The 25,605-nt window shown below is 55.2% G+C and overlaps 1 protein-coding gene across 1 annotated transcript in view; it reads right to left on the minus strand.

The window, feature by feature from the left end:
• Positions 1-25,605, minus strand: part of MPPED1 (metallophosphoesterase domain containing 1) — a 68,309-nt gene that overhangs the window by 2,860 nt on the left and 39,844 nt on the right. The window contains exons 4-5 of the mRNA XM_040233145.1: positions 3,780-3,895; positions 1,881-1,994 (exon numbers count right to left, since the gene is read on the minus strand). Of these exons, the coding sequence (XP_040089079.1) occupies positions 1,881-1,994; positions 3,780-3,895 (230 nt within the window). The remainder of the gene's footprint in view (positions 1-1,880; positions 1,995-3,779; positions 3,896-25,605) is intronic.

Genomic DNA, 25,605 nt, shown 5'->3' on the forward strand with positions numbered 1-25,605 from the left:
ATCACCATCATCGTCACCACCATCTCCACTTCTATCATCACTACTATCGTTGTCAGCCCAGTATCACCAGCACCACCGCCACCATCATCTCCATCATCAACACCGCCATCCTCTCCACTTCCGTCCCGGTCACCATCGCTGTCACCATCCCTGCCGCTGTCACGGGCTTTCTTCTCCACACCTCTGTCCTCATCATACCCTCTTCCCCCCACATCTACTTGTCAGAATCCTCTTCAGGCTTCAGCTCAGACCACCTCCACACCAAAAGGGACACTTCCCCTCCTCTGAACAGGTCACGAGTTCTTTGGAGCCTGCGTTTTGCTTGTACAGTCATGCAGGGCGTGGTCTGGATCAGACGATGGTGTTACATGCCCACAGTGGGGCTACAGAAAACGATGGGCGTTATTATCCTACAGCACATGCGCCATCCACCTCTCCCATGACCTTTCAGATCCCGCCTTCGATGGCTCATCTGCTGCCCAGAAGTCTGTGAGCTCCTCAGGGTCTCGGAGGTATGATCACTCCCACCCCTGACAGCATGATGCAGAGGGAAGGGTCTGAGCCTTGCTGGTTTCTGAGCTGGAAAGTGATCTGATGTGAACCAGACAAGCATGAGGCCCAGGAGCCCCAGCCCAACACAGACAGAGGTTCAAGAGGCCAGGGGGCAACGCTGGGGGGAACCACAGTGGTCCCCCTGCCCCTTGGGAGCCCATGTGCTTCACGGTAGGGTACAGTGGGACCAAGAGGCCTTGGCCAGGTGGGATAAAAGTTCAAAAGGAGCCAAAGGAGGGAGCTGTCCAACTGGCTCGATTAGGCTCCAGTGAGGAAGGCTGAAGTCAAATGAGGTGAACCCTGGGCAGTGACAGGCCAGGACAGGGACAGGATGGCAGTCAGGACTGCAGCTGCCGACATCGCCAGTCACCTTCACAGCCACTCTGCCTACTGCCTGAGATGATATGGACACCCCCCCCCAACTCCAGCCATGTGGACACAGCAAGCAGTCCTGCCCCCAGGGCAGAAGGCAGAACCTCGTGTCTGTCTTGGGTGGGGACACTGGGAGGAGAAGTGCCGCTAGAGCCCCTCAGGTAGGCAGGCAGCCCTCCACATTCATTAAGCACCTACTGTATGCCAGGCCATAGAGACATGAACAGGAAGACAGGCTTCCAGCTCTGTAGACAGCTCACAGTGTACCCGCTAAATGCAACCCTTCTCTAGGTCACATCCAAATGTCCTCTCCTCCAGAAAGCCCCCTGCCATCTCTGAAGAGTTCTCAGGCTAGAAGCACGGCAGAGTTGCAGGGCTCTAGGAAGTAAAACTTACCCCTGAGTCTTGCCGGACTTTGCCCTCATTGTCCTATGATGAAACACTTCAGCAATAGCTAACTGACAGCCAGCGTGAGAAAGGTGTATGTAGATACAAAGTGTATGTAGGAGGTGGGCTATTTCCCGCTGGCCAGGGAGGAGGTGACCGGGTTCAAGGGAGCAAGAGGCCCCCTGAGAAGCCACTGAGATACACCTCCCCCACCAGCGTGTGATCAAACCAGTCCATCCTAAAGGAAATCAACCCTGAATACTCATTGAAAGGACTGATGCTGAAGCTGAAGCTCCACTACTTTGGGCAACTGATGGGAAGAGCCGATTCACTGGAAAAGACCCTGATGCTGGGAAAGATTGAAGGCAGGAGGAGAAGGGGATGACAGAGGATGAGATGGTTGGATGGCATCACCAACTTGATGGACATGAGTTTGAGCAAGCTCCAGGAGCTAAGTGAAGGACAGGGAGGCCTGGCGTGCTGCAGTCCCTGGGGTCACAAAGAGTCAGACACGACTGAGCGAGTGAACAGTAACAACCACCATGTGTGCGGCCCCCGCCCTCGCTGACCTTCGTGGATGTGGCCGAAGACGTGCAGCCGCGGCTGGACGCGCCTCTGCACCGTGTTGAGCAGCTCCACGCAGCCCACCCGCTGCATCTTCTTGGGGACCCAGTCCAGGAAGCCTGGCAGGGGAGAGAGAAGGAGGGCAGTGACGGGGTCCAGGCATGCCCGGCCCTGGCCCCGCAAAGCCCAGGTCGCAGCTCGGCAGTCGCAGGAACACGGCAGTCCCGGACCCGCCCTGCCCTGCCCCAGCCTCCGGGGGGGGAGCCTGGCTCCAGCGCGCGCCTCCTGGGGCCTTGTGGCCGCCCCCACCTCCCTCTTCCCCTGCTCCTCTCGCAGGGCCACACAGAGAACACACTTCTGAGAGCCCAGGTGCGCCAGGCAGCACGGGGCGGGGGTGGGGTAGCGAAGACGGCTCCATAGCTGAGCCTCCAGACCATTCATGCTCAGAGTGGCCTCGAGGCCAGCATCCACCCATTGCAGAGAGAAGCCAGCTGAGGCCTGAGAGGGACAGGTGAGGCCCAAGGTGAGCGAGCAGCAGGGAGGAGTCCGGGAGCAGAATGTGCAGGTCGGAAACTTTCTAAACAAGCATCACAAAATCAGGAAAACGCTCTCTTTATCCACTGCAGCCTCACGCACATGCCCGCGTCTGGGTCTGCTCGCACGGCCAGCCTCCCGGAGCCGCCCATATGGTGGCGGCTTATTAGCCTCACATGGCTACACAAACGAAGAGTAATTGATTAATCCAAGCGGACAACGAGGGCTCAGCTCAGCCCCTTCTCTGCTTGGGCGGGAGAAACAGGTTCCTACAACTGCTGGGGAGGGGAGGACGGATCCTGCAAAGAATCACACAGGCTGTACTGGACCTGACTTGAGAGAGAGAGAGAAGGAAGAGGAGCGGGGAGACAGCAGGTAGGCGGGAAGTAGGCTTGCAGCAGACCCTTGGGTTTAAGTCCCAGGCTCCGCTACCTGCTGGCTGTGTGACCTTGGACAAGTCACTTAACCTCTCTGTGCCACATTCAGCAATTCATTTAACAGCTGGGCTGGGCTGAGCACACAGGCAACCCCCAAAGCAGGGGTTGTGTGTTGTGTGTGAAGCAGACGTGGTGAGGCAGGAGCCCAGAAGATGCTGGTGGGGGAATGGATGGGGAGGAGGAAAGCAGGGAAGGAGGAGACAGAGAGAAGGAGGGAGAAAATCAGAAACCTGCTCCAAGCCCCACTACAAGCCACGGGTCATGCCTGCACCATGTCAGGGCCCTGGGCCTCCAGGTTCCCTCCATTTGGAAATGGGGAACATTTTGTGAGGGTGGAGGGAGGCACCCAAGTGTGCTGGCTGGTCATCTGGCACACATAGGTGCTCAGGACAGCTTCTCCCAAAACAGGTATCGGAGTGAGGGATTCTGGGGCTGCGCTGGGCCTCACCTGGCAACCCTTCCCATCTGGGATGACAAGTGGTGTCGTCAGCTTGGACCAGAGTGGGGGCCGTGGGGGCTGGGAGGAAAGCTGGAGACTGCTGGGGTGGGTGGTCTCCCGGGGTGAGGGGTGCACAGGGTGGGGCCTGGTGAGAGTGACCTTGTGGTATTCAGCCCCCAGGACTCAGGTCTATGACACCCCTGAGCTCCACAATGCCCACCTGTGTGAAAGGGGTAGCTGAGTCTGACCTCACCACCTGGCTATGAGCAGTCCAGGAGGTAACACGTGGAGCCCCTGGCACACAGTAGGTGCTCAGGAAATGAGAGCGACAGTGGGGTGACTGGCACCCCAGCACCACAACTCAGAACAGAGCCCTTCGGCAGCCCCCTGGACAGGCCCAGCGCCCCCTGGCCCCAGCACCCAGAGCCCTGTGTCCTCCCAGCACGAGCGGGCATCAGGGCCAGGAGCCCGAGGCAGGGGCGGATGAGTCTTACCCAGCGGTGGTCCATGAGTTATCAGGACGTCCACGCCTTCGGGAATGAGGTTCCATTTCTCCAGCAGCGCTTGGCCACGTGGGAGGTTAAAACCCCAGCCGTAAAACCAGGGCTGCCTGTAGGAGAAGAGCAGGGGGTTCAGAGGTGGCCACCGAGACTGGGGGTGATGAGAGGCAGGAAAGGTGGGCCTCAGTGCCACTCAGCCATCAGGACCAGTGGGACACCCAGGACCTCACACCCGGAGGTGCCCACCTGGATGGGGATTCAGGTGCGAATTCACCTAGACTCTTGCCCAGGTAACGACCAGTCTTGTCTGTTTGTTTCTGGCTTCGTCTCACTCAGGATCTTAGTTCACAAACTAGGGATTGAACACATGCCCCCTGCAGAGGAAGCTCGGATTCTTAACCACTGGAATGCCAGGGAAGGCCCCTGATGCTCCTTTTCCCTCTTCAGTTCAGTTCAGTCGCTCAGTCGTGTCCGACTCTTTGCGACCCCATGAATCACAGCACGCCAGGCCTCCCTGTCCATCACCAACTCCCGGAGTTCACTCAAACTCACGTCCATCGAGTCAGTGATGCCATCCAGCCATCTCATCCTCTGTCGTCCCTTTCTCCTCCTGCTCCCAATCCCTCCCAGCATCAGAGTCTTTCCCAATGAGTCAACTCTTCACATGAGGTGGCCAAAGTACTGGAGTTTCAGCTTTAGCATCAGTCCTTCCAAAGAACACCCAGGGCTGATCTCCTTTAGAATGGACTAGTTGGATCTCCTTGCAGTCCAAGGGACTCTCAAGAGTCTTCTCCAACACCACACTTCAAAAGCATCAATTCTTCGGTGCTCAGCTTTCTTCACAGTCCAACTTTCACCTCCACACATGACTACTGGAAAAACCATAGCCTTGACTAGACGGACCTTTGTTGGCAAAGTAATGTCTCTGCTTCTGAATATGCTATCTAGGCTGGTCTAGATTACTCCTTCCAAGGAGTAAGCATTTTTTAATTTCATGGCTGCAGTCACCATCTGCAGTGATTTTGGAGCCCCAAAAAATAAAGTCTGACACTGTTTCCACTGTTTCCCCATCTATTTCCCATGAAGTTATGGGACCGGATGCCATGATCTTAGTTTTCTGAATGTTGAGCTTTAAGCCAACTTTTTCACTCTCTTCTTTCATCAAGAGGCTTTTTAGTTCCTCTTCACTTTCTGCCACTGCAGAAAGGGTGGTGTCATCTGCATATCTGAGGTTATTTATATTTCTCCCAGTTATTGATATTTTTCCCTCTTGCTTCACTAATAAAAAAAAATATCATCTTCTTTCTATGATGAACATTACTGGGTTGGCCATAATATGTTATAGAAAAAACAAACTTTTGGGTTAACCAAATATTAATATAATTTTTTAAGTGAAAGTTAAAAAAAAAAAGCTTCCGCCAAAGACCTCTCTTGCTCTAAGCCCTTCTAAGGAAATCCAGAGAAGAATACTCTCAACTTGTCCCCACGGTGGGAAAATGCTCATCCATCATCCTTCCCACATTTGGGGCCAGTGGGGACTTACAGAGGGGACTGAGGGAAGACCTGTTCCCTGTCACTCTCCCAGCCCCCACCAAGAGACAGAGGGTCCCAGGTGGGAATGCTCATTCCTGTCTCCACCCCGAAGGTCCCAGCAGGGGCTCCACAGCGCTGAGTCCACCCTCAACATCAAGATCAGGGCCAGGTGGACAGAGACCAATGAACAGAATTCCAAGCTGCTGCCCACCCCAGCCCCAGACGGATCCATGCAAGTCATTCCCCATCAATGGGTTCAATGGTGAGCATGTGACCTTGACCCTTCCAGCTGGAGGCAACTCCAGATGTTTCCTTCAGTGATGAGAGAAAGGAACGCTGTCACACCTGCATATCAACCAGTGAGCTTCCTACCCTGGGAGTTGTCAGCACCTATTAAGCTGCCTTAAAGGGAGATGGCTGGAGCACATGGTTCAGGGCAGCAGCTGGATCAAACTGCATCTGACACCCACTGCACCTCTGCACTTCCCAGTTACATGGGCCAATAGAAAGCCATCTGAACTGGGTTTTCATTGACAACGAAAGTATCCCAACTAAGAGTCAGCTCTTAGGCCTAAGTCATTATGAGATCCCCAAATTAACACAGCCCTTTAGCATCTACAAAGTCACTGTCATCGCCGTCACCATCACCATCATCACCAACACCACCACCGCCACCAACACCTTCACCCCTTCATTACCATCATCACCACTGGGGGTCAAATTGTGTCTCTCCCAAAATATTAATATATGTGGAAGTATGAACCCAATACCTGTGAATGTGACCTTATTTAGAAGTAGGGTCTTCACAGACATAATCAAGGTGAGGTCATACCTGATTAGAGAGGTCCTAATCCAGTGACTGGTATCCTCAGAAAACACAGACACACAGCGGTGAGGGCTATGTGACCATGGCTGCACAGACTGGAGTGATCGTCTACCAGTCAAGGAATCCCCAGGCTTCCAGCAACCACCAGAAGCTGGGAGAGTGACAGGGAACAGACCTTCCCTCAGTCCCCTCTGTAAGAACTAACCTCGGTGACACCTTAATTTCAGACTGCCAGTCTCCAGAATTGGGCAGAATTGACACCTGTTGTTTTAAGCTTCGTGGTTTGTGATAATTAGTTCTGCAGCCCTAGGAAACATAATCACCATCACCACCATCACCCCCTCATCGGCCACCCCAGGGACCTTCACACCTGCAGCAAGGTGGGCAGACAGGTCTCTTTCTTCCTGTTTTATGGATGAGGAGACTGAGAGCCATGGAGTAGAAAGCAAAAATTGTCGCCAGCATTCCCTGCACACCTACTTTTTGCCAAGTGCCAGTTATTCCTAAAGGAAATCAATCTTGAATATTCATTGGAAGGACTGATGCTGAAGCTGAAGCTCCAATACTTTAGCCACCCGATGCAAACAGCTAACTCATTGGAAAAGACCCTGATGCTGAGAAAGACTGAGGGCAGGAGGAGAATGGGACGATAGAGGATGAGACGATTGGATAGCACCATCGACTCAATGCCCATGAATCTGAGCAGACTCCAGGAGATAGTGAAGGACAGGAAAGCCTGGCCTGCTGCAGTTCACGGGGTCACAAAGAGTCAGAAACGACTCAGTGACTGAACAACAGCAATCTGATTACATTGCAGGAAAGGGTTCACCTAACTCTTACAAGAACCCAGTGAATTAAGGCTAGGATTATTCCCATTTTTCAGATGAGGAACCAGAAGCTCAGAGAAGTGAGCTGGCTCAGGGATCTGGGCCCAGGTGCAAAGACTTCCAGGCTGGGCACCTCCCCACCATTTGCCGACATACTCTGCACAAGTTGGTCATGGGGCTGGGCTTTCACATTCAAAGGCTCTCATGTGCCCAGAGCTACCACTAAAATCCCCCTCACGGCCCATGAGCACCCCCGGGGGAGGCTGACACCCCTGGCTATTGACTCATTGCCTCTGCCCTGTTGGCAGCCGCCCAGTGCCCCTCTATGGAACCTTGGGGGTTCCAGGGAACAGCATTTGAGAACTGACTTAGTCCCACCATGGTAGGTTCTGGACAAGACTCAGGTTCAGCGAGAGAGGAAGGGAGGTCCCCAGGGCCACACAGTGGTCAGTGTAGAAGTCATTCTGGAACCCAGATCTGACCCCTCTCCCCGCAGCCTTTGAGCCTGCAGTGTCAAATCCTGGAAAGTAAGCTTGTGAAGGAGCAAGGTGAGTGGCCACACTGGCCTTTGGGGGCAAAGGTCCTTTCCCATTTCAGACAATTGTGGGGTTCCCCTCTGCTGCCAGCCTTTGCTCACCCGTGACCCCTGCCTGGGACACTGGGTCCCTCCCCTCCTCTTGCCTGCCCCCTCCCACAGCACGTTTCTCCTTCAAAGTCCTGTCTCCTCCATCTTCCCTCTCACCGCAAATGCCCAGCACCTGCCCTGGGGAGGGACAGATGTTTGTTCAAAGACCAGTATTGAGAGAGACAGCCTGGATGAATGAGTGAGCTTGTGAACAGGATGTCAAACAGAACTCTTTCTGTTGTCTTGGGATTGCAGCCAAAACCTCAAGGCTGGATATGATCCTCCATTTGGAATGAAAGCCCCCAGGTACCACCCAGAAAAACTTACTACTAAAAGCAAGCAGCACATGCCAGGCTACCATCTCCCCAAGCCCCCACCAGGCTAAGTTTAGCTCTTGAGGGAGACTTGTGGCTCCTGCCTTGTTCTTGGGGCAAGAGATGGGGTTCCTGGACACCCAGCCATGAGTGGGTACCAGAGGAACCACTCGTATAGGTAGGGACCTGGGGATCTGCCCGCAGGGCCCATGAGAAATAGACAGTGAAGGGCGGACACAGAGAGCTGTCTGCACCCCCAGGTCTGGGCTGTCCCAAGGGATCCCCAACCTCAGGATGCGCCCTGTATGTGATGAGACCAGGTGCCTGGGGCTGGGGGAGGCAGTGAGGTGGGCAGCCCTGGGGAAAGCCCCCCTCAGGCATACCTGACCCAGGCCTGCCTTAGCATGTCTGCAGAAAGCTGAGGTTTCTCTCTGCAGAAAACACCCCCTCCCAACATAGACACGATTTTACACCCAACTTGGAGGGCATCAGAAAAAACTCAGAGTTTCAGAAAAACATCTATTTCTGCTTTATTGACTATGCCAAAGTCTTTGACTGTGTGGATCACAATAAACTGTGGAAAATTCTGAAAGAGATGGGAATACCAGACCACCTGACCTGCCTCTTGAGAAACCTGTATGCAGGTCAGGAAGCAACAGTTAGAACTGGACATGGAACAACAGACTGGTTCCAAATAGGAAAAGGAGTACGTCAAGGCTGTATATTGTCACCCTGCTTATTTAACTTCTATGCAGAGTACATCACGGGAAACACTGGGCTGGAGGAAGCACAAGCTGGAATCAAGATTGCCAGGAGAAATATCAATAACCTCAGACATGCAGATGACACCACCCACATGGCAGAAAGTGAAGAACTTAAGAGCCTCTTGATGAAAGTGAAAGAGGAGAGTGAAAAAGTTGGCTTAAGCTCAACATTCAGAAAATGAAGATCATGGCATCCGGTCCCATCACTTCATGGCAAGTAGATGGGGAAACAGTGGAAACGTGGCTGACTTTATTTTTTTGACTCCAAAATCACTGCAGATGGTGACTGCAGCCATGAAATTAAAAGACGCTTACTCCTTGGAAGGAAAGTTATGACCAACCTAGATAGCATAATAAAAAGCAGAGACATTACTTTGCCAACAAAGGTCCGTCTAGTCAAGTCTATGGTTTTTCCAGTGGTCACGTATGGATGTGAGAGTTGGACTGTGAAGAAAGCTGAGCGCCGAAGAATTGATGCTTTTGAAGTGTGGTGTTGGAGAAGACTCTTGAGAGTCCCTTGGACTGCAAGAAGATCCAACCAGTCCATCCTGAGATCAGTCCTGGATGTTCATTGGAAGGACTGATGCTGAAGCTGAAACTCCAATACTTTGGCCACCTGATGCAAAGAGCTGACTTGTTTGAAAAGACCCTGATGCTGGGAAAGATCGAGGGCAGGAGGAGAAGGAGACAACAGAGGATGAGATGGTTGGATGGCATCACCAACTCAGTGGACATGGGTTTGGGTAGACTCCGGCAGTTGTTGATGGATAGGGAGGCCTGGCGTGCTGCGGTTCATGGGATCGCAAAGAGTTGGACACAACTGAGCAACTGAACTGAACTGGAGGGAATCTTGGGATCATACAGACCTGGGTTAGAATGGGTCCACCTCTAATTATCTACGTGACCTTGGGCAAGTGGCTTAATGTCTCTACGCCTCAATTATCCCCCCTGTAAAATGGGCATAATAACAACACCATTTGCCTCAATACAGCTTTGAAAACAATTAATCCAGGTAAAGTGCTTACAACAGGGCCTGGTCCAGTGTTTTTCAACTGCCATCCTCTCCATCACCATCACCATCATCAGCACCATCATAACCATCATCAGCATCACCATGTCAATAGCACAACCACCACCATCAGCAGCACCACCATCATAACCATCACCACCACCACCGCCGCCGCCACAATCTCCATCATAAAAAAAAAACCCCTGAAACCCTCTCATGGAGCCTGGATGAAAAACCTTTAGCCTGCTGCTGCTGCTAAGTCGCTTCAGTCGCGTCCGACTCTGTGTGACCCCATAGACGGCAGCCCACCAGGCTCCCCCGTCCCTGGGATTCTCTAGGCAAGAACACTGGAGTGGGTTGCCATTTCCTTCTCCAAAGCACCTTTAGCCTAGGGCAGGGCTTTTCAAACTGCGTTTTGAAGGGTCAAACCACATTTTTTAAAAAAGAAAAAGGAAAGGAAAAAAGAACAGAAAACATCAGAGTACAGCATAGCAGGGAAGGGACACTTCAGTTAAATATATTTGTATTTAAATAGACACCCACGTAAGGGTGTACTGAGTCACAACGCAAAAAAGACAAATGCTTTTCCTACCACAGTTCCTGGTCAAAACCGGTTGACAGCCCTAACATACAGCTCACAGCTCTGCCATTCTGAAGTCCTCAGGCTCTGGGCGCCCTCAAAGCCCCACTGTGGCTGAGCCGGGACGGGGTCCCTGCAGGGGAGGCTGCAGCAGCCTGGAAACTGCTCCCAAAGCCCAGCCCGGGGGCCCCCGGAAGCCCGCGGCCCGTCAGCTTACAAGAAAAGGAGCAACGCCCTTCTGGTGCCGCCTTGCAAACACAGCATCCATTTTTCAAAAACCCTAATCAAATATTTACAAGAGGGGAACGAGACCTCATCAGTATGGAGAGAAGACGTCTGCTTGTTCCCATGAGTCGCGGCAGGAGTGGCTTTTTGGAAAAGACACTCAGCAACATATCAGAGGCACCACAGGCCCCCCGGGAGCCCACCCACACGAGCCCCTGCCTACTCCACCTTCCCTTCCAGCACCTACGAGCCTGCGTCTGGGGGTGGCATTTCCCCAGAGATGGTTCTTAGAAACACGTACCCTCATAATCCTGGGAAGCTGGAATCCACCCCACCCCCAGGGATGCCCAAGACGTTTGCTCAAGGGCACCCAAGTTGGCATCAGACACCCTGCCTCTGCCCCGGGGTGGGATGCTCCCAGACTCTGTGTGTGTGTAAACTGGGATAAGGAAGCCTGTGCCCCAGATCTTACCCATTAGAGGGGCTCCTTCCTGCTCGATGCTGTGCCCCACTGGCTGATACAGAGGGCAGGGAGAGAGAGTGGGCAGGAGGACATTTATGAGAACGGAAGTACCACCACCACGAAAACACACCTCCAGATTTCCAGGGGCGCTGTCACTGGGAAATGGGCAAGTTCTGGCCTTGACTGAAATTTGGGGGAAGCAGAGAGTCAAGTCATGCAAGGGACCGTCCAGAGGAGGTGCTCCTCAGGGGGTCTGCAGGCTGTTAGCGGGCCTTTCCTGAGGGGGGCCAGAAGTGGGGGCCAGAGCAGCAGGAGAGACCGCCTCGTCAGAGACCACACTCCCCAGAGGCCGGAAAAGCCACGCGTGCATGACATCCGTCCAGGTGTGTGCCATGGGGAGAGACGCCAAAGGGCGGTGGGTAGCACTTGCCCTTCCTGACAGTGAAGTTGGCCCAGATTCCCCCGGCATCCTTGTTTGGTCATTTGACCCCCTCTCCTGGTCCAGCGGGGCCTTCTGGGGTCAGAGGTGAAGTTCAAGGTTGCCCGGGGTTCCAGACAGAGGACAAGGCAGGCAGGGGCTCTCGGGGACTGTCATCCAAGCAGCCAAGCTCCAGCATCCCCCACCCACCCTGGGGACAGCCGTGGTCTGAGGCCCATGAGTGTGCCTGAGACCCTGGTGCTGCCAGGACCATGGTTCCCAGCCCCAACACAGCTGGCATCTCGCCCGGACCCACAGCCTGACTGCCCCCAGGGTGAGGAGCCCCGATGTCCACCCACCGTCCAAGACACATCACAGACCCCAAGGAGCTCGGGCGGATCAGAATTCCGACTGAGTGATGGCAGGCGGCTTTATGTCCTGAATTTCTGTCTTTCTGTTCTAAAGTAACCATTGGAATAATTTTCTTACAGAATGATAGTTGCCATGACAACCAGAGCAAATTTTCCTTTTCTGAAACAGATGTCTCATTTAGTTGAAAATTAGAATGTGAACAAACCCATGGGAAAAATTAATTCAAACTTTAACAGAGCACTGAATACAATGTAATCTCTCAGAGGTTAACCCCTTAACAGCTTTTTTGTGCGCTTATGGTAACCTTCGAATCCAGTCTAATTAGGCCCGCTTAGCCAATATAAATGACCTCCACGTGGCCAACCATTAAACGGTTTCCCCCTGAAGTGTGAATTCTGGGCTCCCTAACAGCAGGCGGGAGGGAGGCGATACTTGTCTGTAGAAAACACAGCCTGCCCTGCTCTGGTTTTTCCATCTCCCCAGGTAAGGCACACACCCCTGGGAAGGGGGTGTACCGGGGGCCATTTAATCAGCCACCCCATCTCCCGGGGATGCTGGGGTGTGGGACAGAGGAGGTCCAGGGTGCCCTAGGTACAGCTGGGCCTGGCGGTAAACCCAGACCAGGGTGCAATGCCTGAGAGCGGAGGGCAGGGGAGGAGCCCCCTTACTGGAGAGTGTCAAGAGGCCACGGGGGTGACACCCGCACAGGCCGAGCTCCAAAGACTCTCCACGAGCCTCCAGTCCTCACACCCATCCCGGGACGCAACTGCCGTCACAGCCTCATTACAGATGCAAAATCTGAGGTTCAGAGAGGTTCTGAGATTTGCGCAAGGTTACCTGATGGCATGGCTAGGACTTCAATCCGGACTGCGAACTCCAGAGCTGGGCACTCCGCCTCCACCCCAGAGCGACTAACAGCGCCAGGAGTCCCGGCCGTCTGCCTCAGCGAACCCCACTTTCCCAGCCACGCTCACACCTTAGCTCAGTCAGTCCTCAGGACAGAGCTCTCGGGAGGCCACATGAGAGATGAGAAGACAGTGCCACAGAGAGGCCAAGCAGTGTGTCTGAGCACACACAGGAGGCTAGATCGCCTGGACCAGGGCTCCTGGCTCCTGTACCCTGTGCCCAGTGGGCCACTGACCTGAAGAGGATCCCACTGCGGTGCCCGGGCCCCTGGTTCTCCTTCTTCATGACGACTGTCTGCCTGTCCCTCTGAGCAACTCTTGAATGTCCCCTATCTGCTCCCCTTCTCTAAGCCTGGCTTCAGAGAGAAGACACGCCTCTAATACACCCTGTGACTTCTACTCCAGAACCTTCCATGGCTCCCCATCACCTCCAGGGCAAGCCTGGACCATGTGACCTGGCACACAGGGCCCCTGGGCTCTGCCCCAGCCTACCTTCTGGACCGTCCGGCTCAGACTCCCCAGTGAGCTCACCACCCACCAACCACAACAATCCTCTGCTTCCTGAACCCAGCCCAGCCTCTTCCCACCTTTGGGTTTTGGCTTGTACTGTTCCAGCCATCTGAAACGCCCTTCCCAGCCTCTCCTCAGAACCCATGACCAGTGATATATTAAGATCTGAGTCAAAGGCCACCTCCTCCAGGAAGCTTCCCCTGATCACCTCCATCTCCGAGCACAGGTAACCCTTCCTGCTCTGAGCACCCTTGCACTGGCTCCTTCAGGGCAGGCCCAGGTCAACCATCCCTGAGTCCTTCCTGCCCAAAAGATGGCTGGTCTAGGTGGACATCGGGGGGGGGCTTGCATCAGGTGTGCATGAATGATGGAATGAACTGACAGGTGCTCTGCCTGGTGGACAGGCAGGTGGGAAGAACTTAGCATGAACCCTCTCCTCCCAGCATCCTCCCAACAGGATCCTCCCCAGAGCCGCTGGAAGTCCTGAAGCCCTGAGATCCCACCCCCTCGCCCCCAGGACCAGAAACAGAACTCTCACCATCTGCTGAGCTTCCCATTCTCCCTCCCGCTGCCACAACCTGCCTGGGGGAACTGTGTGCCCATTTCACAGAGGGGGCCTCAGAGGCGATGCTCACATCTTTGGCTCCCCCCAACTCCCCTCCCTCAGGGGCCCATCCCTGCCTCCCCAGACAGCCCATTCCCCAGGTGAGGGCCAGGGTGGCGGCCCTGCAGATGGAAGGGAATAGCCTCTCACAGGGCCCGCTCCCACAGGGCAGATGGGCTTCCGCTTCCGCCTCTCCTTCTGCAAGAGGAAGGCTGCAGGGACCGGCAGGGACCTCTCACCGCAGAGGCCGCCCCTGAGCTCAGACAAGCCTGACAAGACAAGACAAGCTCAGGCAAGACGAGTGGAGCAGGCCCACTCCAGGCCCACCACGCGTCCTGGTCCTCATCTACCCTTCCTGCCCCAGCACCCTCCCCCCAAAGGCTAGGTTCTCTGGGGCCACTTCCAGGGAGCCGGCCACGGCCCCCGCCTCTCTGGTGAGGATGGCACCTGTCACTGGCCCACGTGTGTCCCGGGACCCTCTCAGCACCCCGGCGAGTCTGTGCTCCATCCGCAGCAAGGGACACCAAGGCTCAGCGGGCGGTGACTGCCCGGGTCCCCCGAGCCAGTTCCTGCCGACTCCCCATCCCACAGGCGCCCCAGTCTCCGGGGGAGGTCCCGGCTCTGAGGCAGACGGGCATGCCTTGCTCCTTCTCTGCATCTCCCGGGCTGGCGAGTCGAGGGGGCTTGGGGGAGACGCTGCCACCTACCCTGCGGTAGGGCCAGCAGGAGCGGGCCTGTCAGTCACACTCCGCGCCTGGTGCCCACTTACGGCAAGTCAGCAGCGAGGTGAGTGAACCCAAAACGGGGTCCTTTGTCATTGCTAATTAATTTTCCCCACCCTTCCGCGCTCAGAGTCATTCATCTTCTGTTTGGCTGGGACCCTGAGGCGGGAAGAAGGCAGATGATGCGTTCAAACATTAATCTCGTGTAGCAGTGTGCGTGTGTGTGTGTGTTGAGGGGCCCTTCTATAAAGAAAACAGTGTGAAATCAGGAAAGATAAGGACGGGAAAGGCGGAGCAGAAGAGAGTCCCGTGTGTGAGAGAAGAGCATCTGTGTGCAGGAGTGTGTGTGTGAGAAGATGGAACACACGTGTGCTAGAGAAAGCATGTGCTAGAGAAAGCGTGTGCTAGAGAAAGCGTATGGGAGAGGGAGAGAGTGGGTGCATGTGGGTGTCTGTCCTGCATGTGTGGTGTGGGGGCCCTGTGTGTGTGTGTATGAGTACATGTATGTGTGCACATGTGTGACAGAAAGCATATGGGAGAGAGAGACAATGCATACATGTGTGTGTCTGTATTGCATGTGTGGTGTGAGGGCCCTGTGTGTGCATGGCTGTGTATGTGTGTACACGTGTGTGTGTGTGCGTGTGTAGTGTGCAAGCTCTGTGAGTGTACAGCTGTGTGTGTGCGTATGTGCATGGTGGTGTGGGGGCTCTGTGTGTGTACATGCACGCGTGTGTGTGTAGTGTATGTGTGGTGTGAGGTCCCTGTGCGTGCATGGCTGTGTACGTGTGTACATGTGTGTTTGTGTGTGTGTTGCATGTGCAGTGTGAGAGCTCTGTGTATGTACAGCTGTGTGTGTGTGTACATGTGTGTGTGCATATGTGCATGGTGGTGTGGGGGCTCTGTGTGTACATGTACGTGTGTGTGTGTGTGTGTGTGGCGTGCGTGTGTGCTGCGTCTGTGGGGCGGGGACTCTGTGTGTGTGTAGCTGTCTGTGTACATATGTGTGCACCTGTGTGCGTGTGTTGTGTGGCGTGCGTGTGTGCTGCATGTGCTGTGTGGGGGTCCTGTGTGTGTGTTAGTGTGTGCATGTGTGTGCATGTACCCAGAGGCAGCAAAGTGCAGGGCCAGAAGGTGAGGAATTTCTTTCTCCAGCCAAACTTGATCAAAGACTCTGCCTGTCAATGCAGGAGACACAGGTTCAATCCCTGAGCCAGGAAGACACCACATGCCCCGGAGCAACCAAGCCCCTGCATCACAACTACTAAGCCTGTGCCCTAGCGCTCACAAGCCACGTGCCACAACTGCTGAGTCTGTGCACCCCAGAGCCCATGCTCTGCAACGAGAAGCCGCCTCAGAGAGAAGGCTGCGCGCTGCGATTAGAAAGCCACCCTGACCTCTGCAACTAGAGAGAAGCCCACACAGCAACAAGGGCCCAGTGCAGCCGAATAAATAAAGATCAGTCTAAACAATCCATCGGCCACCAGTGGTGTATGAGGTTGACAAGTGTCAGATCCGGCAGAGGAAGGAGGGGAACTGACCGCTGGTGGAGGACACTGCTCATCCCGTGACCCTCCCAAGCCCATCACGTTGCCATCACAGGACTGACCAAGGGGGGGCACTTGGGGGCACCACAGCTCAGGTGGGGCTTGCGGTCAGCCTGAGAGGCAGGCTTCCCAGCTTCCCTTGAACAGACACGGGCTGTTCCCAACTTGGGCTCCAGGTAGGGGAGAGAGGGGTGAATCCAGATTCTGTGACGCTCCAACCAGCAGCTCCGGGGGCCTCACTTGGAGCACCTGGGCAGGGCCCCGGAATGGGGCTCTGGAGCATTTACCACTGATGGGGCCAGGAACCTGGGACCCCAAAGGCCAGCCCCGACTGGTTCAGCAGCCTAACAGGGACTTCAGGGAGGCTGTGCCAGGGGACAGGCTGGGAAACCACAGCTGATGAAGCAGGCCAAGGCTGGCCACCCCCAGAGCCGCCCAAGTCCAGTTCCTGCCTATGGCTGAGATCCTGGACCTGTCGCTAGACTCCCCCACACCTTGCCTCCCCCTCCCCCACAAAACAAGGATAAGAACAGTCCTGCCTTGTCCTGTGGGGAGTGCCTGGCAGAGTGAGGGGACTGTGGAGCAGCTCTTGGGAAGTCTGCGGAATGAGGGCTGCAGGTACTGAAGGGGACTAAGAGCCTTGGCCTCTCTTGTCTCAACAGACCAAGCCCACGGCCCATGCTGAAACCATCTAGAAATACAGGATGGAGTGTAACAAGCACAGCTTAAATGCCCTGGGACCTCCAGCCTCTGCGGCCAGCAATGCGGGTCTTCATGGCTGTGAGGCAACGGGCGGAGGTTAGTAGGGGGTGTGACCGCAAAGCTGGCCCTGAGAAGGCTTCTGGGAAAAGCAGATGCCTCCACCAGGGAGAGGATGCTTCCCTTGGACCCCCGACCCAGGCTTCCGAGGCGGTAAACCTGCAGGCCCCCAAAATTCTAGGCCAGGAAAGGACTGGAAAGCAGTCCCTGGCTGTGTGCACCCACAGGCTGGGGCAGACATTCTCTCTGTGCGGTACCCCCAACTCAGGCTTCCCAGGATCCCCGATAGAGCCTTGCAGAACATAAGCGCCCAGTCGCGTCCACTCTTTGCGGCCCTGTGGACTGTAGCCCACCAGGCTCCTCTGTCCATGGGATTCTCCCGGCAAGAATACTGGAGTGGGTTGCCATGCCCTCCTCCACGGGATCTTCCCGACCCAAGGGATCGAGCCCACATCTCCTGCCTTGCAGGCAGACTCTTTACAGCTGAGCCACCTGGGAAGCAAGAACAAGAGCAGCCAACCTCAAATTACAACACCCCAAACACCTTGGAAAATTACTGCAGAGCCTGAAAAGTCAGTATTTTTTTTTTTTAGTATTTTTTTTTGTAAGATTTAAAACATTTTCTTAATAGCAAAAGAGCAAAGGGTTATAGGTGGTTGGAGTTGAGTCCCAGACCCAGCCACTCCTCACTCCGAGCCAGAAGGACCGAGGGTCAAGAGCCCAGCAAGGGGCACAGCTGTCCACACTGGCCTCACTGTGTTCACCCACCAGCCTCTGGCCCGCAGGGGCAGTGCAGGCTGCCTCGGGCCCTGCCCCACCCAGGATCCTGTCTCACTCACCCAGCCTTCCCAGGACTTTGACCACATGCTGGTAAGAGGTGCTGAGAAGCAAGGGAAAAGTTAGGAGCTCATAATTTCATCCTCTATTCTTTTTTTCTCTAAAAGATGTATTTCATCAAGTCTTTTAGAAAGCATTTTATTTTAGCAACCTCTCTGTCCTCAGTTCCGGGCAGGCCCAGAGGGACTCTCAGTTACTGTGGGACCTTCAGCCAGTCACTTCACCTTGTGGACCTGTCTTCTCAGCTATCTAATGGGGACAAGGGTCAGACCTCCTCCTGGTGGTGAAGGTTTGAGCCGCTGGAGCAGCTACAAGTGTAGAGCCTCCGGTCAGCTCAGTGGTATAAACAGTAACTATGTTATTGTCTCATCAGCACCTTTGGGGCACAGGTTTTAAATTCCCTGGCAGCTGAGTTCCCGTCTGCCCACCCCACCCTGCACCAGGCCTGCTCTGTACACACAGAGAAGGGGGAGCTCAGACTGGAGTCCACCACCAGCCTCACCCAGGGCCACACAGGCTGTAGGAAGACAACCTCCCCCAGCCCCCATTCTGGGCAGTCGAAGCAGTAGCTGGAAAGGTCTGGGGGTGGGGGTGGGGCCACCATGTGTTGAACGCCTAGTGTGTGCCAAGCATCTTACGCAAAAGACCTGAATCCTAAGAACACCCCTGCACAAGGGGACTGCCCACTGTCATTTCACAGAAGCCAAGACCTGACCCGAGGTCACCGCTCATGCTGGCTGTTTGCAGAGCGCTGGCCCCTCAGCCTCCCAGCTGCCCACAGGCAGCCAAGCCTCCGAGTCACCGAGCAGGATCCCAGCCCGGACGCCCAGCAGCGGCCCGGCCGCCACTTCTCAAAGTTTCCTGTCTCAGCAGGTTTAGATGCCTTCTTTCAAAATACCAGAAGTAATTAGACCAGATGGACTAGCTGCGTGCCAACTTCACTCCCTCTCTCACTCCTTTTACAAAAAAAAAAAAATCAAGGCCGATTTCAGTTAAATGAGAACAAAAAATGCATCCAAAACCCATAAATGAATACGGTATGTATACAGAATTTTTTTTTTCTAACACTTAGGATTTTGTAACAGCTGAGCTCTTCCTCTTCTTCTGCGCTTGGTTCCCACTCCCTTCCTCTAAGCTGCTCTGGGCCAGGGCTCAGTGCCCAGGGCCCAGTCTACATCTGAGGAGACCAGAGATGACTTCTAGAAAGTCACGGTGCCCCGGGAAGGTGGCCACACAAGCCTGTGGCTCCCAGGGAGACCTTCATCCCCTCGCACTGGGCTGGACAGGGGATGTGGTGATATGACCTCCCCCCACCCGCCCCGCCCGGAAGACTGGTCCCTGCTTTCCTGGAGCCTCGACTATTCTGGTCAGGAAAAGAGACTTGAAAGAAATTGGTTGCCAGGGTAATTAAGACAGTGTGGTCCTGGAGGTAAGTGAGCTGAAAGGGCAGGAGACAGCCCAGACACAGCTCCCCGCCTGTCAGGTGAGAAGGGCAACACGGAGCAGCCAGGAAGGACGAACTCCATACGCGTGCCGGGCCACGCAGAAAGTCCCCAGACGGGATCCCTACCTCACGTCGTCAGTGCGATCACGGCCAGTGGAGCTAATACCTAAACAGAAAGGGCAAAACCGTGAAGATCGCAGATAATGTGGAAACATATTCATGACTTCAAGGGAGGACGTTCTTAAATAGGACACAGAAAGCACTAACCACAAAGAAAGACACAGACCTGTGACTGCTTAGGCTGCTTTCCAGGTGGCTCAAATGGCAAAGCGTCTGCCTGCAATGCAGGAGACCCAGGTTTGATTCCTGGGTTGGGAAGATCTGCTGGAGAAAGAAATGGCCACCCACTCCAGTACTCTTGCCTGGAAAATTCTATGGATGGAGGAGCCTGGTAGGTTACAGTCCATGGGGTCGCAAAGAGTCAGACACGACTGAGCGACTTCACTTTGCACCAAAGCTAAGACCTTTTGGTCATGGCAGCCCACTGCTGTATTCTCGCCCGGAGAATCCCATGGGCAGAGGAGCCTGGCGGGCCATGGTCCATGGGGTCGCAGAGAGTCGGACACGACTGAAGCGACTAAACGCACACGGTCATCGGAAGGCGCCACTAGGAGAGGGAAGAGGCAGGTCGTGGGGGAGGGAAGAGGCAGGTCGTGGGGGAGGAAGTGCCACTTGAGACATTACACGTGATGACGGGCTTGCCTGCCGAATAAAGAATCTCTATGGATAAATACAAAAAGGGCAGACAACCCAATTAATTTTTTAAACAGGCCAAAGAACTGAGCCCACCACAAAAGAAGAAAGCTAAGTGGCCAAGATTCTCAGCCTCACAGGTCATCAAGGGAACGCAAGTGAAGACCCCATAATGATACCAACCCAGCCGCCAGATGGGCACGGCTTACAAGTTGCACAAAGTGCTCGCAGCGGGGCGAGACAAGTGACTGCTGCCTCTTGGCCTCCACTGAAGAGCCGTGCAGAGGGTCTCCTGACCACCCCATTCCCAGGTGTGTGTGGGGGGGCATCCTCGTTCAAGAGCATAGCTCTCTGGGCACTAAGATACATGTGGGATGTTCATAGTAATATCATTTATAACGGGCCTATTTGTAGAATGGATAAATAGGTCAGGAAATGTTCATACGATGAAATCCTACACAGCCATGAAAAAAGGCCCAAGCACAACTGCACACGATGACATGGAGGAGTCTTAAAAACAGAATATTGAGTGAAAAAGCAGGCATGGTACAACACAAGAGCCCATCTTTACAGCATTCAAAAACCAAGCAGAACCCAGCTATCTCAGGGTTAGGGTGGCCAGACGATCTCCCCATTAAATTTGAATTTCAGGCAAACAATATATAGTTTTTTTTAGCGTAAGTACATTTTGGTGGTTCAGATGGTAAAGAATCTGCCTGCAATGCAGGAGACTGGGGCTCATTTCCTGGGTCAGGAAGATCCCTTGGAGAAGGGCATGGCTACCCACTCCAGTATCCTTGCCTGGGAAATCCCACAGACAGAGGAGCCAGTGGGCTACAGTCCATGGAGTCTCAACGAGTCAGACACGACTGAGCAAAAACACTTCCATTTTTGACATTTAAAATATTGCAGAGGGCATAGTCAGATTAAAAAATTATTCTCTCTCTGCCTCTGACCATCCTGCAAAGTGGGGTTGCTAATGGTGCCCTGTCGTGGGGGGAAGAGCCAGGCTGGATCCATTCTTGGGCCCCCTCCCCTTCAGGGGGCCTGGCACCCAGTGGCCACTGTGGGCTTCCAAGTGTGTGTCAGACAAGAAGTGGAACTGCTCAAGTCTGACCCACTGGTCTCCCAGGCAGAGCAACTCCGGGTGGTCGTACTTAAAGGAAAGGCCAGTCGTGATAACTGAGTTTTCTGTCTGCTTCCTCCTCCTGGCTGACTTCGGTGAGTTCTCAATATCAAGGCCAGCCTGGTCCCACTCCTGACCTCCCAAGTCCAGCACCAAAAGGACCTCCCCGAGAGCTGGCCGGTGCATCCCTCCACTCACAGGGAGTCATCAGCCTCAGGCAGAGAAATGGTGGCCCTCTAGGAAGGGGAAAGGTTGGGAGGACCCCAGGCCCACCCACAGTGTATCTCTGTTTACATGCCCCTTGTAGCAGGCAGTTTACCACTCAGCAAAGCCACACTGCCTCTCCTCTGGGCTCCCACCTGTGGGATACATTTCCCACACTGATGAGAACCTGCCTCTTGTCCCTGCTCTGACTCCTCGGACGACACAGACTAGGTCTGCCCCTCAGCCCGGGGCAGCTGTGCCCACGCACCCCAGATACCATCGATGTTAGGCTACTCAGGGCGATCAGTTTATTTGATCTCTGATCCCTGCCTGCTGGAGTGACGCTGCTAAAGTTGCCTGTCTTCCACGTGGTACTCAATATGTTACGGGCACAGGAAAAAGCAAAGGAAAACCCGGAACATCTGAATTTAATAATAATCACCATCAGCTTTGCTGTCTGTCCCTTCCAAGTGGCCATATGCCCAGGTGGCTGGCACCGGGGGTGAGCCCACCCTGCCTCTCGCTCGACAGATAATTGGGAGGGTGGGTGGCGCACAGACCACCTGCCCTCGAATCAGGCAGAGTCAGCAGCCGGGCCAGAGGCTCTTCGGCCGGGAATCCCCTCTGGGGGACTGTCAGTGCTCTTCCACCGTGTGGCTTCACCCAGGGGCAGCACAGAGCGGGTGCTATGGCCCCCTCGCTCAGAAGGGAGACAAGCTCAGAGAGACACGACATGCTGAGGTCAGACGAGGAGTGAGAGTCGGGACAGTGGGGATGTCCCTGTGTGTCTGGGCCCACGGTACAAGCATGACTGAGCCCCAGCTCAGCACACACGAGAACGTGTGTCCCTTCCAGGCCTTGGATGTAACGTGCCAGGTCCCCAGGGGCTCAGGATGCTGGCTACAGGCAGAAAGAGCGCCGGGAGCCCAGGAGGAGGCCACCACCCACCACGGCAGCTGTCAGCCCACCCGACGCCCCAGCCTCTGGCGTCTGCTCTCTCCCTGAGACCCTGGAAGCCACACTCCACCCCAGTGTGCCCACAGCCCTCTGTCTGGCCCTCGCCAGGGCTGTTCCCTCTGCCTGTCACACCCTTCCCGGGCCCCCAGAGCTGCCTGTATCTATGGCTCTCCCGTGCGGAGCCTTCCCCAACCCCAGCTCCTAGAGCTCCTCGCTACTTTTGTTGAATCAACGAGTTGGTGGTTGACGTGCCTCTCATGAGCATGAAAAGCCCGTGACTGCAGGAGCTGCGTGTGCCTGGCTCATGGCACACCCCCAGGACAAACACCTGATCGATGAATAAACTGATCATGAGAACGTCACTCTGATCCCCAGATCTCAGTGTCCTCAAGGGCCAACAAGGCAGGTGCGAGGTGCATCCTAAGGCTGTTCAGAGAACCCAGGGACACACGAAGAGCATGTTGTTCCATGCCTGGCGCACAGCAGGTCTTCATAAATGGGCATCCAACATGGAGCAGACCGAAAGTCAGGAAGAACCACCCACCAGGGGCCTGGGCAAGCCACATCCTCACCTGGGCCTCTACCTGCTTCTGCATTAAATGAGGTGATTGCAAGCCTGGCCCTCGCCTGGGGCTGCTGAAATACTAGCAGGGACAGAGCTCCCTCTGTCCTGGTCTCCACCGCAGCTGTGATAAACGCAACCAACCTTCAAGGGCTCACTCTGGGCATAGCCTCCATCTGGACGGGCCCACACAGACCTCACCGCCTCCGTATAAGGGAGTTAGGATCATTTTCCTAGACAGAGGAATCAGAGAGGCTAAGGTACTTGCCCAGAGTCACACAGCAAAGAAGTGGTGATGTGCCACAGTTTGAACAGTCCTTCCCTCACCACTCCACTGCCCAACCACAACTGTAGCTGAGATGCCGGTGGGCCTGGCGGCAGGGGCCCGCCTTCCCAGGCACGCAGGTCCCAGGCGGGTAAGGCGGCAGAGGGAAGTCAGGATTAACTCCAAGATGCCAATGCCGCAGAAGCAGATGCAAGCAACTGGATCATGCAGAGAAACTCAGGGAAACTTCCCCAGCACAGGAGCCCCTATCTCGCCTGCTCCCAGCCCCAGACAGGGCCCAAGGGAACCTGGGGTTGCTGCATGGAATGCTAGCTCCTGGCCTGCATCTTGGAATGCAGATGAGATGCCCTTTAGCCCTCTGTCTGTGTCAAGGGCTGTGAACCAACAGCAGCCCAAGAAGAGTCTGAAGGGCCCAGCATGTAACAGTGGTTCCTTCCCATCTCCTCCACCTATGGAAACACCAATTCAGTTCCGTTCAGTTGCTCAGTCGTGTCTGACTCTCTGTGACCCCGTGGACTGCAGCACGCCAGGCCTCCCTGTCCATCACCAACTCCCAGAGTTTACTCAAACTCATGTCCATTGAGTCGGCAATGTCATCACGGAAACGCCATGCCTCCTTCAAATACCCCCTCCCACAGGGAGCCCTTCTGGATCTCACCAAGCCCCGTGCGAGGTCCCTTCTCTGTTCTGCAGCCCCTCCCACTCCCACAGCCTGGGGCTGGGCCCGCCAAGGCGTGGGGTGGAGGTGCGCACCCATCTAGGAGGAAGGATAAGGGTCAAGGAAAAGATGCCCACCCTTCAGGCTCTGGGGGACCTGCAACTAAAGGGTCCAAAACTGCTGGTTCTGGGGCCACAAAAAGCAAAGCAGAGACCAGAGGCAGCTGGAGCACGCTGCAGCTGGACCCCAGCAAGGCCGACAGCAGCCTCATCCAGGCCTCAGCAGCTCTAGCATGTGGCTTGGAGCTGGCAGAGGGGCCACAGGGCTGGCCTGGCAGCCTGGCGAGGAGCCTGGGGAGCTGGCTGTCAAAGGGGTTCTTTGGAGCCCAGCTGTGGGGCTGCATCGAGCTGCTCTGGGTGGGACGGGAAGGATGCTGAGTGACGCCTGCTGCCCCCCGGCCCTACCGTGCTCCGTCCCACATGCTGGGCTCTGGGCAGGGGGCAGGAGGGGAAGGGGGGTGGCTCCACACAGCAAAGAACAAGAGTGATGTCTCTGTTCATGGAAAGTTTGGTGCAGCCACTCGGCTCAGCTGAACCCTCCTGACAGCTTTACAACCACTCTCCACGGGACGTGCCTGTTATTTCCATTTTGCAGAGGCAACGGAGGCAAGGAGAGGTTAAGTGACTCGCCCAGGGTCACACAGCCCATAGGAAGTGAGGCCAAGAGTTGAGCCCAGGCAGTTTGGTCCCAAAGCCATGCTGTTAACTTCTAAGGAATACAAGTTTAAAAAAAACCAAAATGCTGTGTGTCTGTGCATGGGTGTGTGGGTTTGCAGGAGAGAAAGGCTGTGGGAGACCACTAGGCAAAGAGAGCCAGCCCAGAGTCCCCGCTCTGACACCTGACCCTCCAACCCTTGACCCTCATCTCCCTGCCTCCGCACCCGCACCTCATGCTCCGGTCCTCCCATCACCTCCAGGCCTCCGCTCACTCTGCTTCCTCCTCCTCCAACCACCTCCTTCTGCTTTTTACCCTAAACACACCTCCAGTCCTGGTCTGAGCTCTCGTGGCCTGACTCGGCCACCTCCTCTCCCAGCCTTGGCCCCGAGCTCATCACACCTGAGTGCCACACCAGACCTTGTCTGGGATCCCACGGGCTTGCAGGAGGGTTTGTGGAGACCCTGTACATGACGAGGACTGGGGAGGTGACCGCAGGCACCTCCAGGAGCTCAAGGACAGCCCGGCATCTCACCCCTGCCCCTTGAGGGAGCCTTGGCAGGGTGGGACCATGTCCTAAACCCACCCGCAGCATCCAGGCAGCAGGGGTCACCTGCCGCATCAGCGGGGGCAGCCCAGGCTTCCTGGCAACTCTCAGCTGGCAGCTGCTCTCCCTGAAGTCTCTGCACCCAGGCAGACCCTGTGTCCCCTGGATAGCCCCATCAGCTCCCTAAATGCACTGCTCTGGCTGACGGCACAGACTCAGACCCTGTCACCCTCCACGACTGGGAATGCCCCTCTCCTCCCATGTGGCTCTGGTCACCCCATCCCCTCCAGGGCCTCTTCCATGATCAAGCCATTCTTTCAAGCCCCTGAGGTCTCTCTTTCCTGTGTATCCTCCTCCCCCTGCCAGTACTTGGCATCTTGTAGCCACTGCCAGCTGGGCCTCTAAGGGCCAGTCGGTCTGTCCACCTGTAGAACAGGGACAATAAAGGAGTCTTTACAGGGGTCAAGTATTAGAGACAGTTCTTATGACAACCTAAGCCCAGGGCCTAGCTTACTGTAATCGCTCAGGGATCTGTTGTCATAATCATCATTATCATAATCTTAACACCATCATCATCACCACCATCACCTCCACCATCACCACCATCACCTTCACCATCACCACTATCACCACCACCATCACCATCACCTTCACCAGGACCATCACCATCACCTTCACAACAGCACCACCATCACAACCATCACCACCACCATCATCACCACCACCATCACC

This window comes from Oryx dammah, unplaced genomic scaffold (assembly GCF_014754425.2).
Source record: "Oryx dammah isolate SB20612 unplaced genomic scaffold, SCBI_Odam_1.1 HiC_scaffold_29, whole genome shotgun sequence".
Taxonomy (NCBI): Eukaryota; Metazoa; Chordata; class Mammalia; order Artiodactyla; family Bovidae; genus Oryx; species Oryx dammah.